The following is a 22,973-nucleotide window of genomic DNA, read 5'->3' on the forward strand; positions in this document are numbered from 1 at the left end:
AACTGATACTGAATCAAACTGTTTTTATGACCAGCAAATGGAAGAGAACTTGTCTGTCTAAAATTATGCTGTGTCCCATCAATTAAAAACATTAAGGTTCTGGTTTATCCCAAGAAATTAAAAACAAAAATATTAGGATTTTGTAACAAATTGTAAACATCCTGAAAATTACAACCTCTAAGGTGCACGGGTTGAGCTAGATGCTGCATAAGTCCCTCAAGTAAACAAATGAGCAAATTAATGGACTGATCAGGAGAGGCCTAATTTTAAAAAATGTACATTTGTGTGGTTATTCCCTATTAAATCTATCAAAGGTCAAACAGCCCCCATTCCTGCTCAAGCCATAAGCTCTCATTTTTCCCACCTTCTCAGTAAACCGATTTAGTTAGCTGAGCCCCATCTCCTACACCGCATTTCCTGTCACTCTTAGGGTTTCTATTCCTGTGAAGAGGCAAAATGGCCAGGGCAACTCTTATAAACGAAAGCATTTAACTGGAGATGGCTTACAGTCCAGATGTTTACTACATTGCCTTCATGACAGGAAGCATGGCAGCACTTGGGCAGACATGGTGCTGAAGAGGTGCTGAGAGTTCTACCTCTTGATTGGCAGATGGCAGAAAAAAAGAGAGATGCTGGACCACCTGGCTTGAACGGAATAATGGGAGATTCATTCTTCCTTTCTTTCTTTGAGATTTATAACATAATGGCATCCATTCTCCCTTCCTTTTCTTCCTTGAAATCCCCTTCATATAGCTCTCCTTGCTCTCAAACTCATGAGGAGCTTCCTAATCAAATATGTCTTGCAATATGTCCTAATACACACGTCTCTCTGAGTGAAGCATAAACTTTCTAATTGTAACTTGAGTGTGTAAGTCTGCTCTGCCGTTCTCATTACAGACTGACGAATCCTCATCTGCAAATGCAAACTGGAAATATACTCCTAATGTGAACTGTTGAAGATGTCGATGTGTTGTCATGAGTGGAAAAGTTGACATGTGACATATGACACAACAACAATTAGCAATATGTTTAAAAACTAAGCATCCAGGGAGGAGAAGGGGATAAAGTAGGGAGAAGGTCTGTGTAAATGGGAACTGGGAGGAGGGGAGATGTGATCAGGATATAAACTAAAGAAATGAATAAACTGATGGAAAAATTGATTACATCCCAAATACAGCTCATAAAATATTTACAGATATTTAAAATTTTAAAATAAGAGAGTCAAATATCCTAAATTCTATAGATGAAGGATTTTCATATTTCCCAAGGAAAACAAAACCTAAACTATGGGTTCACCTGTATTTTAAGTATAATAGCAAGCATTTTCATCCATGTCCTGGATGCATAGTTTTTAAACATATTCTAGTTATGGTTGTGTCACATACTCATAAGTAAAACATCAATGTATAATAACCACTTAACATTTATCATTAAGAACTGTTTTAGTAATGATCTTAATGTACATGTACAGATATGCTAAAATTGTGTAGAGAATACTAGCATTTATATTTATATTGGCTTATGTTAGGAATGCAAGATTGGTTTGATATCAAAGATAATCAATGTAATTCACTATATTAATGAAAGAAGAAAATCCACATGTTATAGTATCATTGACCCACATTGAAGATTAAAATACACTTTAAACAAAGGCCCTCGTGCATTTTCTTTCACCCCAAATTGTAGAAAATGAATCATTTGGTTAACAAGACTTAAATATTACAATGTCTATTCTAAAGGGAGTTTTATCAAACGTAATTATGATTATAGAAGAAGAAAATTAGTTTCTATTTGCTTCCTCTTCTCCTTAAGGATGCCCAATAACTCAGGATACGGTTAGAATATCTTCAGTAGTTGTCACACTATGAACCCAGTATGGCAGAATGTAGTTAAACTAACATCGAATCCAAAAGGAACTTTAAGAGGGAATGATCATTAACTTGACTGTGATCTCACTCGCTGTGAGATACAGAGTCTTATCTGTAAAAGTGATGTTTAACAAGAAGGGAAGCCATGTGACAATTTGATGGTGGTAGTTGAGGCGGAGGAGGTACTTAACTTCAACCCATGTTACATTGTCTTACCCAGTCAATTTGTAGAACGACAGAAGGATGTGTGAGCAGAATGCAAAATTGAAGTCCCCACCTTACAGCCACTATTTTTCATTTCTGGGTACTCTTGAAACACCTGGGTGACCGATTTATCAAAAAAAAGCTCTCTGTACCAACCCAAAAAGGACACCCCTTCCCTGCTATGAACTGTCATCTGTAATTTAGCAGAGTTAGAAGGCAGATTCGTGGAGGAGACAGTAAATTAAAACATGGGCAGCTCCTGATTGGAAATTTATTCATGGCAGGTAATAGTATAGCCTGGATCTCCGGCACTGCTCAGAGAGAGATTTAATTCTGATAAGTTAGATGATGGCACTTGAATCAGAGATTATAAATGGTGACAGGTTGTGACATATAGACAAGATGAAAATGAGCAACACCACTCTGCAGAAGTGATTCAATATAGATGAATTTCTTGAGCAGTCATATAATTATTTTTAAAATCATTTTAAAGTCTTTAAAGAACAAGTCTACACTTTAATTGAACCACATACCACTTATATATCTATTTGTCAATAGATTGTAACATTAATCAACTGATCAGAGGAAAAGAGTAGAAAATAAATTATATTTAAAATATGTAATGGAAATTGTCATTTCTGATTTCATCTGAATAAGGCACAAACTCAAAATCATAGACAGACTAGTTATCATATGAAGAGAGCAAATGTGAAGTATTGAGTTTTTACACAGCTATATGCATGAGAGGGATATGCACTTATAGCCTTTAAAAAAGCAAGTTATTCATATTTATAAAGGATACTTTTTTTATTTTGGATTTGTATGCCTTTTGCATTTTTGAATGAAGAAGTACATTATTACATTGCCTTTTAAAGATATAATTATCTATACTGCAGGAACATGGTAGAGATAAACAATTTTCCACATGGGCAGGTATCTTAATTACCTCTTTTGAATTTGTGAAGTAGTCTATTAATTGTGATCAAATCTTGTTATACGTGGAGATTTCATAACTTGGGTTTTAAAATTCCCTGGTGTTTTCCAACTGAATGAGGGGACCACTACCGTAACCTCATGAATCTGACTGACCAATCGCCCACAGCAGAAGTGATCCTGTACTGACTACCAGAGCCAAAATATATGAAAGACTATAATGAATATTCTGTCTCTTAAGAAAAATCACAAGTAGTACATGGAGTGGCTCAGGGTCAGGGCTGATGCCTAGCCGTAACTGTCAGTTATGGGAGAAAATCATACTGAATGTAGATGTTCTACTTAGAATGAAGATATTGCACAGGATACAACAGGAAAAGAGTGTTCAAGTTAAGAGTAGAGTAAACACTTGGTATCATGAGTCACAAAATTGAAGATGGCTCTTCAAATTGCAGAAAGTAAAACTAAAAAAAAAAAAAAAAACCATAGAGTAGACTTATGAATGTAAATTTATACTAATGGCTTTAGCATAATGATAAACTATACAAGCAACAATTATTTGAAGGCAATAAATATTTTTGTACCAATTTCCTTTCTTATGTTAAAACCTTCCATCTGGGAAGGAAACATCTTAAGATATATAGGACAAAAAAGAAAGGTGGATCAACTGGATATTTTTGGACAGAATATCTACAAAGAAGTCAAACTACAGGATGTACTAAGTAGAAGTGAAAGACTCCATCCAACAGAGCCGCTGGTAAGTCAGGATGTAAGCAACTCAAAATAGCTGCAGGAAGTCCCTGAAACCTACAAGATTCACAAGGTTCCCTCCTTCCCATGAATATGTAAGGTGAGAATCTCCATCAGAGAGGCTGAGCTGCTTAGAGAGGCTTAAAACAGAAAGGTTGAAGGAGCAGAGAGGAGCCTCACCACCTAGAGAAACAAAGAGCAAGAACACCTGAGCTGTCAGGAGACCAGGCTCTCCAACACTGTGAGCATGTCAGCTGATTACATTTAAATGGCGTAACTGGATAAAAATAGAATACTCACAATGCTTTCAATTGATATTCATTGCCTAGCATAAGTGAAATATAAATACAGGATGTCATTCATTTTGAAAATAGCAAAGGTTCTAGAACCTGATATTCAGGTTGACTGTCCCTAGTTTAAGTATTTGATATCCCACAATCTGAAATTCTTTGAATTTTGATGCTACAAATTGAAAATCACATATCCAGTTTCATGAGATGGGTTAAGATCAAAATGCATGTGTGTTAAAATACTCTATAAGGTACCAGAATTCTTAATCAGATAAAAATCTAACACACACACACACACACACACACACATATATATACACATTATATATATTATGTATGTATAGTGTGTATATATATTATATGTGTGTATAGTGTGTATATATATTATATGTGTGTATAGTGTGTATATATATTATATGTGTGTATAGTGTGTGTGTATATATATATATATATATATATATATATATATATATACATACATATATGCTAGCAAAAACATTTAATTTTCTGAACACTAAAACTTGTTTTATTTATTCCTGAAATGGGATATGTACAAAATAATCTCACTTTTGCCTAGTAATTTAGCTATAAACAGAACCATTGAAATACTGCTGACATCTAAAGACATGAAGTGTGAGTTTTAAGTGACCCACTTAAAACAATAAATATTTCTTTAATAATAGATTTTCTATGACTGATCCAACAAGATAAAGCTACCATTTAAATATTAATAATAAATGACTTATATTAAAATTTTAAGTGTCAATATCATCAAAGTATTTTAAAAGCATATTATAAGCTTGAAACTTAACATAATTTGCCATAAATGGGTGAACTATGCATTTGCTACAAGTCCTCACAAATGTTTAAGAATCAATGTTAAAGCATTCAGCAAAAGAACACAGACAAAATTGATTATTGAAAATAATTGAAATCAATTTTAAACAACAACAATACATTTCCGGTTATAGGAACTTACCTGGAATAGATAAATAATCTACTGTCCCAAAGGTCATGGGTCCCTCGGGGTCCAGAATGAAAATAACAGGAATCGGTCCCATCAAACATGTTTAACCCATCTTCTGAGTTTTTTGAAGCATGGCTGTGGACCACATCTAGGAGGACTACAATGCCCATTGAATGTGCTGTGTCAACAAGTTCTTTCAGCTCTTCAGGAGTTCCATAGCGACTGAAGGCAAAGTGTACAGACGATCATTACATGCCATTGAAACCAAACAGTAATTGTGCATCAATACCCATGTCCAGCACAATATTAAATATTTTAAATGCACAAATGCAATATGATGCTACTTATATACACTCAAAGGTGCTACTTGCTCTAAAGTAAATTGAAAGCATTAAATAAAAAAATGTTAATTAACTAAAGCTATTAAATGGAATGGATATGCTAAACCAAATTTGAATTTTGGATATACCTGTCTCCTCAGAGGCTCTTCCAGTGCCTGACAAATACAGAGGTGGATTGCTCTCAGCCAACCATTGAACTGAGCACAGGGTCCGCAATGGAGGAGCTAGAAAAAGGTCCCAAGGAGCTGAAGGGGTTTGCTGCCCCATAGAAGGAACAACAATATGAACCAATAAGTACCCCCAGAGTTCCCAGGAACTAAACCACCAACCAAAGAATACACATGGAGGGAGCCATGGCTCCAGCATCATATGTAGCAGAGGACGGCCTTGTCTGGCATCAGTGGAAGGAGAGGCCCTTGGTCCTGTGAAGGCTTGATGCCCCAGTATAGGGAAATGCCAGGACAGGGAAGAGGGAGTGGGTGGGTTGGTGAGCAGGGGGAGGGGGGATGGGATGGGGGTTTTCAGAGGGGAAATGAAAAGAGGGGATAGCATTTGAAATGTAAATTCAAAATATCTTATAAAAAAGGAAAAAGAGGGAAAAAAGAAAATAATAAACTATATTTTTATCTTCTCGGCTATGACTAAAGCCAGCCAATCATGGCCAGTGGTGTTTTCTAGCTGCTCATCCGTCTGACTGCACACAACTGAACTGGTGATAACAGGCCCTGTTATGTGTGCTTGTTCCTCAACCAAAATATCCCCAGAATTATAGGGGTAAGAGAATGAGCCAAGTTTGACCAATAGGTTACACATGCAGAAGAGATAGGTATTTTGTAAATAGCCTCCTGCTCTACCTATAGTAGAAAATAAAAACCCCTTCCAGAATGCTTTCTGTCTCCTCGGGACCATCTTCCCAGTGCCATTTCATCAACGTTGTCCTCTAGACATGTAAGCGCCCTTGATATCGTTATGACCTCTCTTCCCCATCAGATGACATGTTCCTACATCGTGGAGGCTGTGGATATGTGCCTTGTAGTGACACAGTGCAATGCTTATTAGCATGTAGCCATTCTCCTAATGATCAACTCAACAGGCCAATTAAGAGCTGTCACTTTATTTTTCATTTTTTATTGGTTATTTTATTTACCTGCATTTGGAATGTTATCCCCCTTCTCAGTTTCCCTTATGCAAACCCACTATCCCACCTCCTGCCCCTGCTTCTATGAGGGCATTGAGCCTCCACAGGACCAAGAACTTCCCTCCCATTGGTGCCAGATAAGGCCATCCTTTGCTACATTTGCACCTGGAGGCATGAGTCTCTCATACTCTTTGGTTGGTGGCTTGATCCCTGGGTGTTTTGGGGTTCTGGGGGTCTTGTGGGTTGATATTATTGCTGAAGGGGTTTACAACCCCCATAGATAAAACAACAATATCAACTAGCCAGACCCCACCAAAGCTGTCACTTTAAAAAGTAAAACAAATCCTATTATCCTCTAGAAAAACAATGACTGTGTCTTGCGAAGACTTTCTCACAACATTAGGTTCAGGTTCACCTACAGCATGTGCAGCCCCTCATTTCATTCACCCGTTTCTTTCATTCTCTCTTTACTCATCCAATATGTAGTAAGGTATCTACCATGAGCCATGCAATATTCCGTATTCTAGAGATGGCATATTGGACATCATTAACATCATTGTCCTGGAATTTACAATAGGATGAGGAGACAGAAACACAAATAGGATAATAATAGAAACACGAAGAATAACATAGCAAACAATTTTTCCAAGGCACAATGAAATATAAAAAAAAAAATCTAAAAACAGTTATCTGTGAATGGTTCTCATAAAACAAAGAAGCAAAGGAAAAGACACAGCACATCTGCAAGGACAGTATCAGCAAAGTGAGTATGGAACAGCAGTAGACAGAGCTAAAAGAATATGAGACAAAAGTAGACATGAAATGACATGGTCCAGTAAGGAAGGGAGGGAGGGAGGGAAGGAGGGAGGGAGGGAAGGAGGGAGGGAGAGAAAGAGGGAAGGAGGGAGGGAGGGAAGGAGGGAAGGAGGGAGGGAGGGAAAGAAGGAGGGAAGGAGGGAAGGAGGGAGAGAGGGAAAGAGGGAGGGAAGGAAGGAGGGAGGGAAGGAAGGAAGGAGGGAAGGAAAGAAGGAGGGAGGGAAGGAGGGAAGGAAGGAGGGAGGGAAAGAAGGAGGGAAGGAGGGAGGGAAGGAGGGAAGGAAAGAAGGAGGGAAGGAAAGAAGGAGGGAAGGAAGGAGGGAGGGAAGAAAGGAGGGAAGGAAGGAGGGAGGGAAGGAGGGAGGGAAGAAAGGAGGGAGGGAAAGAGGGAGGGAGGGAAGGAGGGAGGGAGGGAAGGAAGGAGGGAGGGAAGGAAGGAGGGAGGGAAGGAAGGAAAGAGGGAGGGAAGGAAGGAAAGAGGGAGGGAAGGAAGGAGGGAGGAAGGGAGAGAGAGATATACAAGCTGTCATATGTCCAATGCACAATCTGTAGTTTTCTGGAAGAGACAATAAATCACTGAAGGGGAATCTGAACAGGGGATTCGTAAGTTCTAACATTTGTCTTTAAATACTTTACTTAGGCTATCATGCAGAACACAGTTATCTGAATCAAGATAAATTTAATGAAGAAGAAAGAATTCAAATGGCCAGTGGAGAACTACTGAAATAAACCAAGTAAAAGATTGGCAACATGGAGCAGAGACACACAGGGGCAGGTGAGCAGCCAGATTTAGGCTACAGTATGGTGTGGCAGACGGCTACGGTTTATAATAAATAGAGTACAGAAACGGACAAAAATGGAATAGAAAAGTATAATGTGAACGAAGATCCAGGCTTGATCAAATAGAAAATGAGAAATCTCGCTTATTGAATAAGAAAAGAGAGGGAGAAGGACCAAGGAGGAAATGGTGAGTTATTTAATCTGTAACACTGAAGATGTGTATTAGATATACAGAGCACTGAGGAACAAAACCTGCACGAACTAGAAACTTCTACTTGGGCGTTTGCACAGGAAGTGCATTAAAGCCAAAGGAAGGGATAGAGGCTGAATGGGACAGAACTAAAATGTTTCCGGATCAGTGGAAAGATGCAGGTGGAGGAGCAGAAGGAAAGAACAAAGGAACGTAGGAAAACAGTGAGGGGAGAGAGGCCATGCCACGGTACAATGTCCGTGGAATTAAATAAATAAATAAATAAATAAATAAATAAATAAATGAATAAATGAATGAATGAATAAATAAATAAATAAATAAATAAATACAAGTCTTCCAAGGAGATGGAAGGATGTGTCTGGGTCAAATGATTGTGACAGGTAGAGGTGACCAAGAAGCCACGGAATGTCAGGTTTGAAGGCCACCAGTGGCTTTAACAAATACACTGTTTAGCAGAGAGAGACAGCTTATTAAATGAGTTCAGAAAATAACAATTATAAAGCACGTAGAGACTATATGCGTGTGTGTGTGTGTGTGTGTGTGTGTGTGTGTGTGTGTGTGTGTGTAGCTTATGCAATGAGAACTACAGGGAGATATAAGGAAATCGTTTAGTATCTCCTTCTAGACACATATTTAAGCCTGCTTCTAATTTTATATATTCAGCTATACTAGTGATATGGTTTCAGTCCACTTCAAATATCACATCAGACTGAATTTACAGTCAATCTGGGATTATCAGAACAACTATTTATTGTTAGCTGTTACTAACAGTAGAAAACATTCTATGTTTGGATACTAAATTCATGCCTATTTCCCCACACTGTAAACTGCATGAGGCAGAATTAATGTTGGGTTTAGACAACTCATGGGGATTCCAACGCGTGGCACACGGCACCATTTAGTGCCGTCTTTCTCCCTATAGATCCATTTTCTGGGAGATAGGAGTGTGAGAGAGCAGTCTGTGCAGTGTAGGTCCTATCTACAGGCTTCTACCTTGTACCAATTCCATCCTAAGAAAGATGTGAGCTCTTTAGTACTGGCTAACACAGGACACAGTTTCTGACAAAGTATGTGCATCCAAAAGTGTAAGTTTCAGTGAGTAAGCGGATAGTCACCAGTTGGCATCATTCCATGGAGTGTGACATGAAATCTAGGCCAATCAAGGCTACATACATCTGAAGACAGTCAATGACCTCAGGACAAGAAAACATCCACCTTCTATTAACCATTAACCCTAAATGAGGCTACAAACAAAAACTAGGTTAGATGTTAAAATTCAGTCTGATTACATTGTTTGGAATACACATAAACGCAAAATATTCATTTTACCTTGAAGCTGCAAAGAAGCTGGTGATTTGGTACCCAAAGCTGGCATAGTAAGCATGCTCCATGATCGCCATCAGCTGAATGCAGTTGTACCCTATGTGCACAAAACCCAGAGGAAGTCAAGACTACATTTTAAAAAGAATTTAAAAAAAAAAAACTTTTCTGAGCACATAACTTTTACAAAGAATCTGGAAGCTCTAATCATCATGCAAAGACCTACCACTTTGACACCATTTACTTGTCTGACCTCCTAACACTATAGGACATTTGTCTCTTAGAGTCACATGCTGCCTACTTATTTGAAATGTCTTCATTTTAATAAGCGACAAATGATATGCAAATGTACACGTAATTTTGCTTTGGAATATTAAACATGGAAATCTGCATATGCTAAACGTCAGTTCAGTTTTACTTGGAATATCCATAACTGAAGATTATGGGCTAAATAAAAGTGACTGATTGCATGATATATGCTTTTTCCTTTGCCTCTTTTCATTAGGATTCAGACACTTTAACATATAGCTTTAGAAAAATCACCAACTTCATGTCCTTCTCTAAAGTAGCACTTTTGAAGGTAGGAGTAATGTCCCTGAGGGGTTAAGCTACAGCGACAGTGTGTCTCATGTGCACACCCAAGCATTCTACAAACCCACAGCCTTTATTTCTCTATCTGAATATGCTTATTTCTATTGGTAAATGAAGTCACTCAAAAAGTAGGGTAGTCCTTTAAAAATTCACAGTAGAGGTAGAATTAGCCACAAGTAAACAATTAGAGAAAAGATAGAACCTCTTTATCTTATAATGAAAACACAAAACAGAAAAACATTTTGAAAATCAGAGGCTTTTTTTTTTCTTCCAAAAACAATTTGATCATTTTCCACATATGATCTGGTTGCTTTGAAAGGTATAGACCTGCAACACATGTACTAAACATTCTTATTATTTTCCTAGTATCTAATTCATATGTGCTTCATAATTTTCTTAAGGAGTAAATAAAAGCAGATTCACTGACAAATAATAATATAACTGAACTTCTGCGAGCACCAAATCCAAATTAATTTTCCTCTCTTCAGCTGCTATGTTACAGCTTCTCATGACTGTATTTTAGCAGGTTATGGATTCTCTATCAGTTACACAGGCAAATTCAGGATTGGGAAGTTAGATATTTAAATGCATTTTCCCATTGTCTCATCATTGGCATGTTGTTGAAAAAAGGAAAATTTAATTCTATAAAACCCGACAGAAACATGGGAATTGATTCTTGCTCAGATGGTGGACACAATTATCACACATCTTAGAATGAAACTCAGTATTCAGTTACAGAATAGGTACTCTTCTTAGAGAGCACCACCTCAGATTTCCACTGTTTATCTGAACAGCACTAGTCATGCCTCCCTCCGTGTCTTCTCTATGTACAGTGCTAGGCAATGTAAACAATGTGGCAGAGGAGTAGGTTGTGCTGAGCCTGTATTAAAAGCCAGGTATAAATAATTTATTATTCTATAATAAGGAAAGAACTTCTTCAATAAGTATTTGTAACATCATGCCTATCCACCAATGCTAACAATAAATTTAATTAATTTCGGTTTCTGAAATCATACTTCAAAATCACAGATAATTAGGACCTATCCATAAGTGAAACCTTTAACCCTGACTTGCATTTGAATCTTCCCTGTAGCTAAAAACCAGACTACCTGGCAGAAGCGATGTAATTAAATGTGCTTTATCTTCCTGTCTAGCTGGTGCAGCAGGTACCAAATATGCTGCAATTTTTTTATGAACAGCATTATCTATAAAAAGAAAAATAATAGGTATGATATCTATTGAAGCAAGTAGCCAGCCAAATACTATTCGTTCTGCTGCATCTCTGCAGACAGTCTATGTCGTGGTAGTCTGATACATGCACTTCTCAGCATGTTTCAAATGTGGTCCAAAATGTTTGTGGGGAAAAAGTCATCCAGACACTGACACTATATAAAACTGACCCAAAACAAATTCTAGACACCTTACAAATACGAGACTTTTTTTCTCCATAAGATACTAAAATGGACAGGCTATAATCAATGGCCAAGACAAATGATAAAGGTTATCTTCTGTAGGAAAGTAATTATACTTGCATATTTATCTACAATTTGGAAGCCATCAGTTCACATTACTTTAAATTGAAATTGGAATAATATCTTGAATGCTTACGCTCTATCTTATTCCATTTCTCTTTTCTATGCTATCACTATTACAGAGCAATTGGAGAAGCCTAAAATAAAATGCATTTCTATTACATATTTAATCTCGTAACTCAAAAAAGAGACACTTGTAATTAGCTTTTCTAATAAGAGAACGGTCTCATTAAAAATTTTATCTGAATAAAAAAAATCATAATTATTACTTACCAAGGTCTTTGATTCTTGGTAGTACATTACTGGTAAAATGTTTATAAGAAGCTATTTTTCCTTCATGGGAAGAAATTCCCACATGACATTCATAAATTCTTAGGCTTCTTGGTTTCTTAGGCCTGGGATGCTTGAACTACAGAAGATGAAGTTAAATAAGGAATTAAACAGAGTTCAGTCATGACATGGGAAATTAAACAGTGGATTAACTCAGAGAAACACTTGTGACTGACCTTCTGCATCAAACGCAATGACTGAATGCACTGTGTTTCTTAATCATCTACAGGGTTGTATTAACAAACCCATTTATTCAAAAACAATCATATAATGGCTCATGCAGCATCACTGACTACACACACACACACACACACACACACATATGTATTATTGCCTTTATTAGCTTATGCTTTAGGAAAAATATAGTCTTAATAAGTGCATATAATTTAGGTATTCAATACAAATCACTTATTAGCAAGATTTGTACTACAACAGTATGGAAAATTAGTATATATATATATATATATATATATATATATATAAAACAGATATGAAACAAAAAATCCCCTAATACATTTATTAGGTAGTCTGCCATCCCAGTTCCCCCAGCATAACTACACTAATCCATCTCCATATCCCTGGTAGTAAGAATATTAAATTATTTAAATCTTTGTAAGTTGGAAATTTTAACTCAAACATTAATATTTCTTTCTTAATGTGTTTATAGAAATTTACTGGTTTGACTAACTTCAAAACAGGCAGAAAGAACCATGTACCTCTATATTTCATTGGCAAAATATGACAGACTTTGATATAAGATATATAATATAGAAACACTGTCATGCAAAACACTAAGCAAGGAGTGAAGAAAGAGTTTGAGCATTTTTTATAAAAGCTACACAAGTAAAAATTCATTGCCTTCCAAATACTGAAATAAGCAGTTATTTAAAATCCGTTGCTCTCACTTTATAGGGGTCTTCTGGATCCCAGTGTATCCAATCATAGTTCACGTTGCTGTTCTCACGGACCACATACTTTGCCCACGGGGAAATGCGATACAGTATCTCACCACTCTTACTAGTAATGACTACCTAAAAAGAAAAGGAGGCAGTACCGATTTAGAATAGACCCATAAGTCTAAAGGAGTCTGCAACCATTAATGAGCATTACTATACACAGGAGCAGAATGAGCTAAGAATTTAGGTGAGTTCCCTGGGGTATAGCCACAAAAATAAATTCAAATTCTTTGCTCATTTACTATTACTATAGGATCCTTAAAGATATTTATAGATTGTATATGACCCTCTCCTACTTTCTATGCTTGCACACCAACTATTAGAGTGGTTAATTAAACGTATTGAATATACTAAAAATACAAGATTATTTGGAAATTGCTATCGGCAGTAAGTCAATCATCCAGAGGAAATATTCTGCTTCTTTGGGACTGAGAAAAAAAGAATGATACAGTCATCCCCTTCTTTACTCCTTCGTGGGAATAAGTTATAACATATTCAGGTGCTAAATGAATATAATTGTTTAATACTCGAAATGTATACATATACAAATACAATTTTAAAATGCTGCTTTCCTTTAATACATTTCTTCAAGTTGTGGTTACCTTCAAACCATAAAATTATTGCCTTGGTACTTCATAATGGTAATTTTGCTACTGTGATGAATTGTAATGTAAATATCTTATATGTTATGTAGTATAGCTGAAATCCAACCCATGAGAAAAGATTCTTTGACTCTCAATGAGGTCATGACCCACAGGTTGAGAAACACTTATATATTTAGCTATTGTTTCTGTTTTATGAACAGAACAAATCACCATGTTGGACCATTATTTTGCTGGCTGTCCTGTACATTCAGATATCATGATAAGCCTCTATTTTATAAGTGCAAGAAGGAACAGACCCACTGTTAGCATCCAGGCTCTTACACCTTGTGTTCAGTTACAGAAAGAATCTAATGCTTCTGCTGGGGATGCTAACTCCATTTCTTAAGGTCGCGATAGAGTGGGCTGTGTGAAGATTACAAAGTAGACAGGCTTACTGAATGTTTCATAAAAATGGATGTTCCCAAACTCCCCAGCCCCCTACAATGCTGCAAAACCAATGAGTAAGCGATGGTCAACTGAGCCTCCAGTTTCACTTGTGGGGCTTGAAAATGAAGAAGCAGAGAAAACACAGTATTTGGCTTCTTTAGTGTTCTGAGTAATAAATCATTTGTCTACACCCTGGAAGGCCCAAACTTTCTGAATTTATGAAGTGGTAACAGAAAAGCTCACACGATGTAATCAAAGGCCATACCAGACAAAGAGCCACTGAATGCGTCATTTGCCCATCTGTTCTGCTTCTCCTTTCTCTAACATATATACCTAATTTACACACATTATTGTAAAGAATGTCAGCTTCCATTTTCATTCTCCTTTCATGGAAAAGTCCAAATGATGTGTAAAGCAATCTTTCCACAAAATGGGAAAATTATATGGATGTTCTGTCATAGTTTCCTAATGACTTCTCTGTTGTGTGCGCCTTATTAACACACCTTGTCCAGGATAAACACTTCTTGTTCACAATGTCTTTATTCTTAAAAACCAATTAACAGTTCTCTGATAAATCCAACCAAGAGGCACACTAATAAAGGAAAAGATATCTTTTTGTATGTACTTTTGTTTATAGATTTTTTTTTTGGAGGGAGGACTTGGCTTCCTAAGTATTTCCTATGTTCTATTAACTTCTGATTCCATTTAGCACATTTTAGATGTTAGTATTCTTGCATGCTATAGTAAGTCAACCTTTTAATTTACTAATGGATGGGTGCAAAATTCAACTTGATACTTTCATGGGGGAGATCTTATTCACAGCTATTGAGTATAAAATCTCTAAATACAATTTGTCAGAGTAGAAGCCTAATAAATAATAATCTCAAGGTTTCGACAATTTTAATTATGTAATTAGTTCCATGGAAGCAATCACAGTGTATCCATAAAAATGATGTCCCTGCCTAATAATCATTTAATTTTTTATTCATAAAATATTAATAATGAATAATGTCTAAATGTTAAAGACACATTACTGATACTTAATTGAGAAATGTTCTTTCAAATTATGAAAAAAATGTATTAAACTTTATTAATGTAAAGGCACAGAATGGGGGGGATGGCAGATTTTCTGTCCACTTGTCATTCAATTACCACTTTATCCCTGTATAGCTTCTAAATATGAAAAGGTTACTAAAGATTACAAATATGTGACCTGTGGGATTACGCAATTCCAGGGGTTCCTACTACTTTAGTTTTAATTTTTTTATACATTACCGTATTGATTCCCATCCACTCAATAAAATGGATCAGTACAGTAATAGATAGGGCAGCATAATAACATTTATATGGTCAAAATTTGTGAGATTATAACTTATAAAACTGATACAAATGTTAATTATTTTAGAGGAGCCTTTTATTTAATACATCAAAATACTTACTGACCTTATGTGCAAAGGCTATATTAAAAATAAGCTTTCAGAATAAATAAAGGAGTCAATAAAAGAACAATTTTCTTAAATGACTGTGTGACTTGACTGTGTTCTATAGAGAGAATGTCATCTGAAACTCAAATATACAATATATAAAAGTTTAGTAAATGACCAATATCTAAAAAAATAAATAAATAAATCAGTGATCTGTCATGGAATGAATATCTTTTGAAATCTTTCTTGCAAAAGAATGTCTTTGATGCACTGGAAAATTGCTGAAATAAGGATTCTCTTCAGGTGGCCAGAAATTCTGTATAAAAACAGGGGCGTGCTCAGCTGGTTATAACAAGCCAAGCGTTACCATATTCTGGAAGATAGTGCTGAAAGTAACTCCAATTTTATGACAGAATATATGGCAGACACACAGAAAAATGCAGATATAATATAAAATTCAGTTTGCCCAAATCAGTCCACAAAAATCTCAAAATCTCATGTTAGAAGGAGCAGCCATTTACCAAAAAAGAAAGAAAAAAAATTTAAAAAAACTGTTGAAAATAAATAAAATGGTACTGGTTAAAGAAACTTTAAGGGATGCAAGTCACAAAGGATACAACCAAAGTCATCTCGAAGTTATGAGACAAAGCTGTCTCTTCTTTATTTACTTCTGTACTCCTACTTTTGTGAGAAAATTGACTAAAATAGCAAGCATCACAGAAAATTATGTTATCATACATATACACATAAATGTAGCATACATGTGTATATATATATACACATATATACATACACACACATACACACACACACACACACACACCACACACACAACACACATATATATATATATATATCATATGCCTTCCAATCATATGAGACAGGCTGCAGAATACAGGATTCTAATTTGTGAACTGTTAACCAACTAGCACCTGAGTTATGGTGAATTGTAGAAATTACAGGAGCAACACAGTAGTGACTAAATTTTGTCCTATAAAGTAAAATAAAAGTATTTTTTATCTCAGTTGAGTACAGCCACGCCTGTGTACAATGCTTGTTATCAGCACTTCTCATACATGTGTCTACATATGTGAATGACTATACATGTGTCTACATATGTGAGTGACTATACCAAGAGGTGAGTTCTAAAGCACTTCTCACTTCTCCATAGGTGGAAAGAGATTTGACTTTTCACCTTTTGACCGTTTAACTTCTAAATGGTCTCTCTCTCTCTCTCTCTCTCTCTCTCTCTCTCTCTCTCTCTCTCTCTCACACACACACACACACACACACACACACACACACACATACACACATACCCTGGGGGTGAAGAAAAAATTCATTAGAAAAATATGAAAAAAAATAAGTTTTGCTTTTTGGTTTTGGTTTTGCCATTGTTTTTGCTTTGTTTTTGACACAGGTTATTACTACACAACCCAGGCTAGCCTGGAGCCTACTAATATGTGTAAAGAAAGCTGCCTTAAATGCAAGATTCACCTGCCACTGCCCCCTCTTCAGTGCTGGTATCTTGTCACCTCTCCCTTAGTTCCATTTAATATGCTTAAAAACAGGATTTAGCTCCGTTCCACTTCCTGGCACATTTTTAATTATTGAATCATACACTTTGGATTTTTTTTTTCCTCTCAGTTTGCTACATCTGATTGAAACACCCTTCAGAAGAGTGAACCACAGAACCCCATGCTAGACTTTTTTGAGATTCCTTTGTCAATACAATTAAACTGAATCTCTTCACTTCAGCCTCAGGCAGACTCTTCAGACAAAAGCGAAAGGCAGCCACATTCTTCACCAAATACCCCAAGAACAATCTCCAGGCAAAATACTAAAGTTCTTCTCCTGTGAAACCTCTTGACCCAGGCCCCCACAGATCAAATGACACACACACACACACACACACACGCCCCACTATCTTCCATGCCTCTACTTGTATGGCCCAATAAACCCCACCGAAAGCATTCCACTGTACTTAAAGGTCTCAAAATCCACATTTCTCCAAACAAAAGCATGGGCAGCCTATCACAGCAATATCCCAGTGTTTGGTACTAGCTTCTATCACTGCTATTGCTGTGAAAAGAGCATGGCCAAGGCAACTTTTATAAGGCTGTACATTTAGTTGGGGCTGGCTTATAGTTTCAGAGATTCAGTCTATTATCGTGGTGGTCAGAAGCATGGCAGTGTGGAGGCAGACATGTGGCTGGAGACAGAAGGAAGGAGACTAGAGTCCTCAGACAACCAGGAGGAGGAGGCTCTGGTTCTACTCTGGGTAAAGCTTAGGCTAGGAGACCTCAAAGCCCACCCCTATGGTGACACCTTTCCTCCAACAAAACCAAAACTTCTCCAACAAGACAACACTTCCAAATAGTGCCATTCCCTGTGGACCAAGCATTCAAACACGTGAGTCTATGGGGCCCAAACCTATTCAATCTACCACAACCGCCAAGCCCAGCACATGGAAAAATATTTGCTGAAGAAAATACATTCCTTTCTCCTTTATTTTGGTTTTTGAGATAAAGTCTCAAAACCCAGACAAGGTCTCTTTGTAACACAGACTGTTTCCAGGCTGTTCTGACTGTTTCCAAGTTTCTGACAACACATTCATCAAGTCCTCACATTCTAAACTTTTCTAATTAAAAGGAGGAAAATTAGAAATATTTTCCAATATTTAAATGTATTTCATTGTGAACTTTTTGTTTTCCTTTTTTTATTGGTTATTTTATTTGTTACATTTCAAATGTTACCCCCCCCCTTCCCCGTTTCCCCTCCACAAACCCCTATGCCATGCTCCTCCTCCTGCTTCTGTGAAGGTGCTACCCCATCCAGCCACCTAACCCCACCTCAACACCCTAGCATTTCCCTATGTTGGGGCATAGAAACTTCACAGGACCAAGGGTTTCCCCTTCCACTGATGCCAGATAAGGCCATCTCTGCTATATTTACAGCTGAAGCCATGGGTCCCTCCATGCATTCTCTTTTGTTGGTGGTTTAGTGAACTTAAACTTTGCATTTCTGTTAGTGAGAGAAATATATAAAGATAGTCACAAAAGTACCAAGGTACTTGTGATGGATAAATGTTCTTCTCTACTTGACTAGATCTGAAACCAACTGAGAGATAAGATTTGAACAGCTTTGTGGGGCCATGTCTAGGAATATCTAACTGTGGGTGGAAAGCTCTCCCAGAGCTAGTAGCATCTTCGACTGGTCACCAAGAGCTAAAGAGGTCACAGAGAAAGGCCAAGTGGCTGACGTGCTTGCCTTCCCTATTTTGCCGATGAGCATGGTTATCTCACTATTGCTGTGGATGCTGCTAGCATCAGCCTTTACGGACAGCCTCCAGCATCAGCCTTTACAGTCTCCAGTATCAGCCTTTACGGATAGTCTTCAGCTTCTTCCAGTTCCAACAATGGATTCGAATTCATTGACTTCACTGAGGAAACTTGCACAGCTTCGGCACTGGATGAGAATTGCTGACCACAGACGAAGCCAGGATTTCACATACCCCAGCGTGAAGATACCCATTACCGTGCAATTCTGCTACTGTTGTGTAAGCCATCTCATAAAACCCTCAATATATTTGTAATTTTACTGCCTCTATTCAGCTAGAAAGTCTTGACTAATGAACACTTCTTGAATCATTTTTTTAAAGTTGCAAAATCTCATTGGTGATTTAATATAACCTTGGGTTATATTTGAGCCACTAATATGTCTACTATTTATATACTGAGCTTCTTTGAATACTAAATAAACATATCTGTTACTTTAAAAGAAAAACTAGTTTTTTCATAGTTTTACACTGATACCAAGGTTCATATATTTTTCTCATTTAAGTTCATAAGTTTCATTCGGATAACCTTATGCAAGATATATGATAAAACATATACAGATATACAAATAAAACATATACAGAAAAAAATCCTCATGATATCCCTTATAACTAAAATGACAGAAGAGATTGAGAAAAATGGCTGAGAGATGGAATGATTAGACCAAGCCCCCTGTGTCTCGTGTTATGCTGTGGTAGGTACTACACAGAGGAAGAAAAGATAGCCAGATCAGTGGCTTAGCTACAAAGAGAGTGATTTTTTGATAAAATTATTTTTATTATTTTATAATAAATATTTATCGCATTATTTAAGCTTTATGTTACATTCAAAAATAACAATAATATATAGAAGGGATTGTCTTTTGAAACAAGCGATGACAATTAATTTTTCTTTCTTCAATGAAAATTTTTAAAAAAGAAAGATTTGTTGCCCAATTTGAATGCAAAAGAATTTGTGTGCAAATAGTTAAAAGACTTCATTAAGTAAACTAGAGTTATTTAAAAAGAACTTCATAAACTAAACATATTAGCCACAATACAAATCTGTAATGTGATACTATAATTATAAAATAAAAAAATTATACCAAACATAATAAAGATAAAGAATACCCCCATATGGGACAAGAACATACTATTTTCTGAGACAAAATATTCCGTTGCTTTGCCTTTGGCTTAAAAGCAATTATAGAATTTGACATAAAGACTCGTCTCTATTATATAGGAGAAAAGAGCAGAATACTAACAATGGGGAATGAATGGAAAGCAATCGTTGTTTCTTCTAAAAGCAGGCCCTTACTTACAATGGTTTACAAAGACAGATGTTTTCTTCCTATAAAAATAATTACTCTCCCCCAAGGCTTACGCCCAGTTCCCAAATCTTTTAACCCATAATAAGTATTACAACTGCATTTTTTCCTATCTCTGCTTTTCCACAGAGACAAATATTTAAGAAATAAAGAGACAACTGAGTAGAACTGATAAAATGCTTGCTTCATTTCAAGTACATTACCTGAACAAAAAAAGGAGGCTACTACAGAAAGAGAAAATCCAAATGGATTATTAGAGATTTAGGAAGCGGGTATTGAAAATGATATCCCTGAACAAGTGACTACTCCTAAGTCAAAAGGAAAGGACCAATGCTGAGCTGCTGCAATCAGATGAAGATTGATTAGGTGTCTTAGGCCAGAAAACAAAACAATTACCTATGATATAAAAGCAAAGGATTTAAACGTGCAAGATATTGCAGGATCAATACAGTAAGTAATAAAAGAAAAAAAGTCATGAGAGAGGGGGGTAAAACATCAGTGAGTTTTCATTATTGGAAAGGTGAGTTTCAAAGAGGTTCATCCGTGTGCAGTGAAGGCTGGAATTCTATTAAGTAAACACAGTTGTAATCTGGTATGATGCCAATACAAAACCTAGATCGTTCACTCAGAAGGAGTACAAGAGAGGATGCCGTACCACGGACCAGTTGAAGTTTTCAGAAAACATTTTATTAAGTATCATTATAAAAGTCGAGTTGGTGAAAAATTGAATCAATTGAAGAATGAATATTATTCCTAAGTAATCACTCTAAGTGCTATTTCATTACAATAAAATTCAAGTGTAGAGGGGGGGAAAGGAAATGATTCAACCTGAGGGGGGAGAGAGAGAGAGAGAGAGAGAGAGAATATGAGAGAGAGAGAGAATATGAGAGAGAGAGAGAATATGAGAGAGAGAATGAGAGAGAGAATACCAAAAAAATCTACTGATTAGGAATTCAAAGATATACAAGCTAAGAAATGGTTTAATTACATATTTAATGTACACTAAGATATATTCCTTAAGAGAAATTAATGAATATAAAGAAATTAGCTAATGATGGGAATTCTGGAGTCTAGGTACTCATGCAATCCCTTACAGATGAAAGTCTCAAAATATTGGTTTATGACTATCACTATTCTCTTATCCTCTGTGGAAAAAAATCTATATTTTGTGCCAGATACAATTGGAATTTTGTCAGATACAAGTAGTACCTGTAAGTGGGTTTTATATAAACAAGGATAGAGAAATTATGTTTTATTATAGACATAAAACGCGAATGGGAAGAAATATTTCATATAGCGGGAAGCAATGACTATGTGGTTTAAGATGTGACTTGAGGGCACAATTGATTCCTGTCTATATACATACCCTTGTGGCTATAAATGTATGGTCAAGAACTGAAGTGACCCTTTAATATTGGGCCCCGGGCACCGGTGATAATAACAATGAAGACGAGAAGAAGCAATGATCCATACTAACTAGGATGATCTCTATACAGTTATTCACTTGAAAACCTTTATCATCCAGCTATGCTCAAATTATTAAATTTGAGCATATATCAGCAAATTCCCCCCATGTTGCTGAGATATGGAAGGAAGATACATAACAGCAATTTTAATGTCATTCTTCAAAATGATCTCTCACTTTTTATTTTCCTATTTAGGATAAACTGATTTCACAGGTGAGAATTTTTACATTATTCTTATATTTAATTTGGTTTAAGCAAACAGCATAATTAAGAGAGAGAAGCAGGAGAGGGACAAGAGAGAGAAAGAGAGAGGAGACAGGAGAGAGACGGAGAGGAAGAAATACCTTTAAATTTGAATATATTAAAGAAGAATGTTGACATTTGATATACACTTAGCTGTGGTATTCAATAAAGCTTCAATTCAAATATAAATGTCTAAAACATAAAAATGGTGGAACAATATGTCTTGTTCCCTAAGCAAAAAAATTTCATCCTATACACATACCTTTATTTATTATTAGTTGAGGGCATATTTGGTGAAGGTGCAGATTTTTTGTTACACATGAGCATTAAAGAATAACCAACTAAGTAACAAACAATAACTTCTCTCTGGGTTTTTTTCTTTTCTGACATACTGTTAAAAGATTAACTATTACATAAAAGCTAGCTTGACAAAAATAGAGGATGGTCTGAAGAGGTCTCTCAGTGGTTAAGAATTCTAGCAGAGGACGAGTTTGGTTCTCTCGGTGGGAGCAGAAGGACTTTCTTGTGGCCTTCACCAGCAACAGCATCATATGAACATACTCACACACAAAAACTACTCACACAGACACACAACTACGAGATCAATCATTTAGAAAGAAAAAGAAAAAATAGATGCCTATTACAGCAAAAAAAAACATGACTTATATTTTTTAAGACTGTATATTTCTAGAGTATAATAGAAGAAGGCATTCAGTTCCTCAGACTTTGAATCACATTTAATATATTATGAACACAATAGATGAAAGAAGAAAGATCATAAAATAAATTTAAGATATTGGCTATACATGAATACAAAGACAAAAAGGCTTAATCATAAATTTAAAGTATTTCTATAAAATGCAGTTAGGAAACAAATTTTTTATAGCCCCTAACTGTCTAGACATCCATGAATTGCTTACATAAGAACTTTTTTAAAATTCAAATTAAATTATTACTACTACTGAAATGAAAATATTTCCTTTTGGTATTTTAACCATCAATTGATTCATAATCATTATTAAGTTTTAGCAAGTAAGGTATCTTCACCAAGAAAACTTCCAGCAGCTCTGAAGGAACAATACTGTAGCTGAGAGAATACAAAGTTTAGAATACTATTTTTCCCACTCCCTGGAATGTA

The 22,973-nt window shown here is 36.1% G+C and overlaps 1 protein-coding gene across 1 annotated transcript in view; it reads right to left on the reverse strand.

Moving 5' to 3' along the window:
• The window catches only part of Gbe1 (1,4-alpha-glucan branching enzyme 1), a 244,121-nt gene that overhangs the window by 112,514 nt on the left and 108,634 nt on the right, over nt 1–22,973 (reverse strand). Inside the window, exons 4-7 of the mRNA XM_052158831.1 lie at nt 12,977–13,102; nt 12,015–12,150; nt 9,628–9,718; nt 5,025–5,234 (exon numbers count right to left, since the gene is read on the reverse strand). Of these exons, the coding sequence (XP_052014791.1) occupies nt 5,025–5,234; nt 9,628–9,718; nt 12,015–12,150; nt 12,977–13,102 (563 nt within the window). The remainder of the gene's footprint in view (nt 1–5,024; nt 5,235–9,627; nt 9,719–12,014; nt 12,151–12,976; nt 13,103–22,973) is intronic.

The sequence above is a fragment of the Apodemus sylvaticus genome, chromosome 15 (assembly GCF_947179515.1).
Source record: "Apodemus sylvaticus chromosome 15, mApoSyl1.1, whole genome shotgun sequence".
NCBI lineage: Eukaryota > Metazoa > Chordata > Mammalia > Rodentia > Muridae > Apodemus > Apodemus sylvaticus.